At 39.2% G+C, this 7,713-nt stretch overlaps 1 protein-coding gene across 1 annotated transcript in view; it reads left to right on the top strand.

Annotated features, from left to right (window-relative positions):
- LOC115422492 (protein kinase C zeta type-like) overlaps positions 1–6,335 on the top strand; it is a 182,454-nt gene extending 176,119 nt beyond the window's left edge. The window contains exon 18 of the mRNA XM_030138838.1: positions 6,014–6,335. Within this exon, the coding sequence (XP_029994698.1) occupies positions 6,014–6,335 (322 nt within the window). The remainder of the gene's footprint in view (positions 1–6,013) is intronic.
- The last annotated feature ends 1,378 nt before the right edge of the window (positions 6,336–7,713 follow it).

Raw genomic sequence — 7,713 nt, 5'->3', positions numbered from 1 at the left:
AAAGAAGACACAGTGAAATCAATGAGGGAGAAAAGTGAAGAACTGAAAAAGGGTTGTGTGGCCTGTTCACTGTTTTACTATGTGGTATAGAACACTGTATGTAAATCAGTGATACAATCACATCAGTACTGAACACTACATTACTGGATGGAGGGAACTTAATTTACTATCAGTACATTATTGCTTTTTAGTGGCTGTGTTTTTATTTAGTTTGGCATAACTCAGTCACTGTAAACCACAGTCTCATGGGGATTACTGCTTTTATACACCACAAAATATTTATCACAACGGTGTGATGTGTTGCATTAATGTCTCTGCAAGCCCATGTCATATATATAGTGAACACTTTGAAACAAGCTATTGAGTGTATTTCATGTTAAAACACGTGATTGCAATGAACCAGTCCTAGTCAGACATTGTACTTACAGAAGTGTATGGACGTGATATTCTACAGAAAGTGCAGAAAAATACAAAATGTATTTTGTGAGGTCACCACAATCCAGTAAATTCTTTAGTCCAAATGAACTTTTGTGTCAAATTTGAGGAAATTCTGTACAGCCATTCTTGCAATATCACATTCACAAGCATAGACAGATATGAGTTTACAGTGGCCTTTATCTCTGACCTTTGAAAATTCAAATGGAAATGCATACAAACATCTGACCTGCTGTATTTTTGTTGCACGTCTGACCCATTCTTGTGAACATAATATCTGAGGAAGTCAAAGAACTCAAATTAGGATTTGATGGTCAAAAGTCAAAGGTCACAGTCACTGAGACCTCATGTCTGTCCCATTCTTGTGAATGTCACATCACAAGAACACTGCAACAATTTGGTACAAATGCTCACTTTGACTTAAGGTTGAACTGATTGGAATTTACGGGTCAAAATTTTACCGTGACCTCAGAAAACTATCTCTTGTTTCTAGAATTCATGCACTATGATAAAATTACAATTTTTTCTAATTCTCAAAAGAATATGAACTCAGCTAAACGCCATTTCTTACTGTTGTTTGTACTAAAAATTGGAACTTATTCACTGTGATCATACATCTAAAAAACACTTACTACATTTTTTATTACATATCCACAAAGTTAAGCTGACTGGGTGGTGTAGGTGTAGTTATTAGTCGCAGGGTGGCATTTCTAGTGTTCTAGTTAGTTTAGGCACTTTTTCAGTTCTAGCCTCTATCAAACTCTAAACACACCCTGAAATGATAAGGTTCACATTTTCTTTTTGTAATTACTATGCACAGAGATAACACTGATAATACTCTGACATAATCAGGGATGTTTCTAAGAATTGATTAACTTTCTTTGGAGCCACATGACAACCAAATAGTCTCCCCATGACAATTGATTTGATCCATGGCCTTTGTCTTTAAAAAAGCAGGACTAGAAGATAAGAGACTTTGCAACATATAACATACAAGACACAATTAATTTTCAGTTAAAAAATATAAAAAACGTGCATATTTAGTTATTAAGTTAAAAGTAAAATAAATTCTTATTGCACATTGTCATATTTGACTGTCTTGGCTTTCAGTGCAGGGTTCTGTGTTTATAGCTCTAGGAAAAAAACTGTTCAGGTGTCTTTCAGTAGGAAGATCAGAATATGTGCAATAATGAAGGGATAGTGGTACTATGTGTGGATGTACCAGCTCCAGTTTGTTAATGTATAGACTGTAATTCCACATTATGTGGATGCGGCTTTAGAAGTATTTTTATAAATCATCCTTTGTGTGCCTCTCTGGGACTTACCTATATTCACCCACTGAATAAAAGGGGCACAGACAAACTGATATTAGAAGAAATGCCTGTACAATGTAAAACTGCATTCTAGGGTTTGTTGGATTGGATTGTAAACCACATATTCAATTTATCTGCAGTTATTTTTCTTCGGCTCCATTTACCCATATTGCGTACATACATTTTATGGAGGTGGCTCTGGATCCCATGGGAGTTTTAATCACCTCCAACTTAAATGAAAGTTAAAACTTATTGATTGATTGATCAATGATTTTAGTAATTGAGGAACAAATCAATGGCAAGGAAAAGTGTTCATGTTACAACTCCACCAAACTGTACATTTTTTTGCTCATATTTAATTAATGATCCAGTGTTATTTTTGAGGTTAAGATGAGCCATCCTTACTACTTAGATGAAGTAAGGATTTATAAATGCACCTGCTGGAAGAACAACTGAATACCCAGCTATGCATTTTATTATTTTAATAATATTCATTTATGGATCCAGATGGATAGAAAATTAAATTGTCTTTAAAATATGAAAAGAAAATCTCCAGTGAGCAGTGAGGGTTGTGCAGATGCAAAGGCAACAGTAACTCAAACAAGACCAACAATGAACGTTGTAATGACTGGGGATGTCCCGATCCAATGTAAAGATCGGTAATGGCTGCCGATCTGGCATTTTTTAGAAAATTGGATTGGATCAGATTTAGTCACATGATTGGGCTGATCCAGTTTTCACATGAGTATTCAGCATGGTTCTGCTTAACAGCTTCGAAATGAAACATCATGCAACATGTCTGCTGTGTGGGAATACTTTTCTCTGGAAAGCAACAACTGTCAAGCAGCAACTTGCAAGATGTGTAAACTGGCAGTTGTGTGACAAGGGAACATCAGGGCTTGCTTTAATACAACAAATTTGATTCGTCACTTACAAAAGCATCACATGACCCAGTATAAGAACTACAAGGCTGCAGTGAAGCTGAATGTAGAATGAATGTAGAGCCCATAGAATAAAGGTTTTAGTTCTCTCTGATTTTTGTATATGTAAGATCTAAGTTACTTGATTGCTTGAGTATTTGTTATTTTTTTCTATTTAAAAGGTCTTATTTTAAAAGGGTTCTATATATATATATATATATATATATATATATATATATACATACATATCTATATCTATCTATCTCTCTCCTCTCTCTCTCTCCTCATCTCTCTCTCTTCTCTCTCTCTCTCTCTCTCTCTCTCTATAATATATATATATATATATATATATATAATATATATATATATATTATAAGAGGTATAATGTACCACAAAATACCACAAAATGGATTGGATTCGACTTGCTTTTAATACGACCTGACTCAGTGTAGGTTTGTTTAAAAAAACAAAACAAAAAAGAATTTTGTTGATTACCTCCGCCAAGGAGGTTATGTTTTTGCCAGGGTTTTGTTTGTTTGTTTGGTCTGTCCGTAGTGTGCAACATAACTCAAAAGTTATGGACAGATTTGGATGAAATTTTCAGGGTTTGTTGGAAATGGGATAAGGAAGAATGATTAAATTTTGGTGGGTGATTGGGGGTGGGGGGGCCCACGAGGGGGGGGGCCACTAATCGTTACTGGCAACATAACTCACAAAGTTATGGACAGATTTGGATGAAATTTTCAGGGTTTTGTTAGAAATGGGATAAGGAAGAAATGATTAAATTTTGGTGGTGACACGGGGGTGGGGGGGCCCACGGGGGGGGGGCACTGATCAGCCTTGGCGGAGGTCTGCGCTCTCCGAGTGCTTCTAGTTATGTTATGAAACATTATAAAAATCTTTGGCTAATAGTTTGGTTGCATTTAATTGTAATGCTTGGAAGAGCCATATACCAGAATTCATGTTTGTTATAAAATCGAAATTTAATAGTAAAAAGTATCGGTATTGGCAACACTAATCATAAAAAAAATTGGATAGGATCTGAAGCAAAAAAAATCCAGATCGGGACATCACTAGTAATGACCCCTTGACCACCCCTTTTGACAATGAGGGCAACCCTGCACCCATACACCCGTTTTTCCTATCTTGTCCTGTCACGTCATCTGTGCTAGCTTCTCCTATCTGTTCCCATGACCATGCACTGACCCTGAAAGACCAGAAAATGTAGGTTAACATTGCTGTTCAGATCTGATGGTAGTGAAGAGTAATCATGTTGACACTAATGGACAGACACGTAAATGGATGATGCAGTAGAGACAATACCCCTTCAGCCAATGCCAGACCGAGTAGTAGCGTACCTTGCAACACACAGCACTTAGGACCTTATAGGAGATTGGTTACAGCAATTTAAAACCACACCAGGGCCGTTGACTAAAGACCAGGTTTTTAGTCAGAAGCTTTTGGTTTATTCTACAGCAATGCATTATATTCTCTGTGATAGAGACTGCTTTGCCAACTGTTGACCACATTTCGTCAGTTCATGGTTCCTACTATTGGTACAAATGTAAACAGAGAAAAAGGCCTTTGAAGGTCTTTAAGTAGCAGAGCCAGCGCTGCTTTTGGGTATTTCCCATCAGAGAATCCTCAGAACTGTTCCATGCACAAGTGACTATAGAATCCCCAATGAAGAATGAATGGTTGTGGTGGTCCCGGGGGACTTGCAGAGGACAGTGGCCGTATACATGAAACATTTCAAATACACTTAATTCCAAACCACTCATTTAAGGTCTGATAATCAGAAAACAGCCCATGTGTAACTATCTATAGAATATGTGATGCTATGATATGCCCTACATACCTTTTTTTTTTTTTTTTATCATGCAAAAAGACACAAAGCCTCTTTTTTGTTTTCTCTTTTCTTCCTATTTATTCATTTACTTTTACCATATGGGCCCTTGTCATGGGGTCATGACACTCTTTAAGCAGCATACGATGTTTGTCACCAATTTTTTCATCAAATCTGTAAAACCAACTGATCGCCGAAGTATCACAAATCCGTTGGTGTTTCATGATTACGCACTTGAATCACTTCAGTCATGGTGAACAACTTAGAAGTTGACTCCATCACAAGCAGTCCTTCGTTTACATACCAAACCAAAACCAAACTGTCACTCGGGCTTTTTTGGAATTCCACGCAGCCGCAACAGGAAGAATCAATGAAGCCGTTTTCTGTGTTTGTTGCTGCTGCGACCATACTGCAGCTGTGGGAATTCCCATTCACACAATGCACTTTGCAACAAAATTTCCGAAAATGGCCCAAGTGACATATCTGTTTGGTATGTAAACAAAACAGACTGCTTGTGATGGAGTACACAACGGGGTTGTTCACTGTGAGTTAAGTGATTCAGGTGCGTAAACACGTAAAGGTTAACAGATTCGTAATACTTAGGTTATCACTTGGGTTTTACAGATTTCATGAAAAATTGGTGACAAACGTCACAGGCTGCTTTAAAGGCTTTCTTGTCCAAAATAAGAGAAGTGTTGCTGTGCCTGATTTATCACCACAGACTGACCACTACAGCAGGAAACAGTGTCTGAAATGGATTGTCTGGGGAAAGCAGGTGTAAAATCTGGTGCAGCGTTTTAGCTGACTCACATAGAGAGTGAGACCAGACCAACAGAAAAAAAACCCCAAAAAAGCCAGTTTTCTAGTTCTACCTTTGTGTCTGATCTTTCCCTTCTGCTTCGTGATATCTGGTCAGAGGAGTTTATTAGATTAAAAAGTACCCACACTTTCACTGTGAATAATAGATTATCTGCCTTTTTTGTATTGCATTCCAACAAGCTGCACTGTGATTGGTGCACTGCAATTACTGTGCTTATCACAGCCAACAAAAACAAAGTTATTCAAGATACTATCATATGGCAGCATGTTATTAATTTGCCTTTCTTTCTTTCTTTCTTTCTTTCTTTCTTTCTTTCTTTCTTTCTTTCTTTCTTTCTTTCTTTCTTTCTTTCTTTCTTCCTTTCTTCCTTTCTTCCTTCCTTCCTTCCTTCCTTTCCTTCCTTCCATGACTGAGATCACCACAGACTAACTATTTAGTCCACACCATAGTCCGGGAAGTTTTGGTGCCTGTTTTTTATTTAGTTATTGTGCCTGTCCTAAGTGACGGCGTTCTCATTTCTTGTAATCAGCACAACTTAAATTTTGAAGTTTTTTTGTTTGCATTTTTCTAAGGGTCTAGAAAAAATGGAAAAATGTGCTTTTTTCACTGGCAGATTTTTATTTGGGAGGGCGCCGGAACTGGCACCGGTTCCTAAAAGTTGATTTCTGACCACTCAAAGCAGCTATATCCTGGGGTTTTTGGCCTTGAAGTGTGATTTGGTGAGTGTCCATTTGCCCTCAGTCAGCAGAGGCGGCCCTGCCTTGTACTGGATTCTCCATCTCCATCATACCCCCTTGCCATCCCCCACTACACTGTACCACCAGCAGCAACAGCAGCGGCAGCAGCACCAGGCCACACCCACCAGCCCCCACCCTCTCTTCCCTCACACCCCCACCCTTCTCTCTCTCTCTGCTGTGTGGCACCACTGTCTCTCCAGGGAGGAGCCTACAGCGCCGCTGCTGCATCACAGCAGACAGACTCGGATGAGGGACACAGTGTGATAGTGAAAGACAGGGAGAGACAGACAGAAAGGGAGCTTTGTGCCATTAACGCACAAGGCAGACATTTTATTTATTTCTGTATTTTTTGTCTATTTTGGTTTAGCCTGCCACAGCCAAAAAAAAAAGACAAAAACAAAAGATACTGGACTACTTCATCGAGGATAACAGACGGAGAGAAAATTAAACAGCTTTGAGAAAAGCAAGGAGACTCCATCAGCTGTGAGGAGAGAGAGGGAGGGAGGGAGAGGGAGGAAATAATGAAATAAATCCCAGGGAGGAGAGAGAAAGAGGGAGGGATCGCCAGAGAGAGGGAGAGGAGGGGATGTAGCAGTGTGCATCCTCGCCAGCTCACCGCACATATACACACATACACATACACACACACACATATATGCACTCATACACACACACAAAAACACGCTTAGCCTGGATAATGTGCTGAAAGAGGTGGAGAGGAAGGAAGAAGGCAAACCGGTGAGCTATCTATCTCTGCATCCATCCATCCATCCATCTGTCCACATCATCCATCCTTTCACCATTTCATCAAACTGTGTGTTTCTATGCTGATCACTGACACAATGGATGTCCTTGTCTTGGAATCTGTCTGTCTGTCTGTCTGTCTGTGTACGTCTGTGCGTGTGGGAGAGCCTCATCTTCCTCCATGATTAGCATGTGCACGATTGATTCACGCCTTTTATCTGCTCATTGTGTCAACGCATTGCAGGCAGGCGGAGAGACTAGTGTGTGTGTGTGTGTGTGTGTGTGTGTGTGTGTGTGTGTGTGTGTGTGTATACATGCAAGCAACCTGCTAGCTGGTGTGCTAGCATGGCTCATGTTCCTGGCTTCAGTTGGAGCATAGCCCTGGAAGGCTGTCTGCTTGCTTAGCGTTCCACCTGCCAAGGAGTGCTGTCGCTGTGCATATTTTTTGTCACAAAAAAAAGAAGAAAAATAGTGTATGGGTAGGACTGGTGGTTGTACTCAGTGATCCACCTCTGATTTGTTGGTTGACTGCTCATCCCAATTCTTGATATACTGTTTGTAATGGAATAATACTTAAACCTAAGATGACAAGAATGCTTTGTTGGAAGAGACGTGGGGAGGTTGGTTTGAGGAATTCTCGCAGCAGAAATAGTGCAAAGTGTTTTGCAGTGGCAGCTTTTGTTAGAAAATATTACACAAGATTGACCTTCAGAAACCTATTAGATAAATCGTATGCCCCCAAAAATATATAATATAATATAATATAATATAATATAATATAATATAATATAATATAACTGTGTGTGTGTGAGATGAGGGAGCTTGCTTGCTTGGAGGTGTTTTTCTTTTTCACAGAGAAGATGCTCAAAGCACAATGAGGGGAGAAAAGTGTCCTCTT

The sequence above is a fragment of the Sphaeramia orbicularis genome, chromosome 7 (genome assembly GCF_902148855.1).
Source record: "Sphaeramia orbicularis chromosome 7, fSphaOr1.1, whole genome shotgun sequence".
Lineage (NCBI taxonomy): Eukaryota > Metazoa > Chordata > Actinopteri > Kurtiformes > Apogonidae > Sphaeramia > Sphaeramia orbicularis.
Note: the sequence above shows the minus strand (reverse complement) of the source record. Positions and strands in the feature narration are given on the sequence as shown.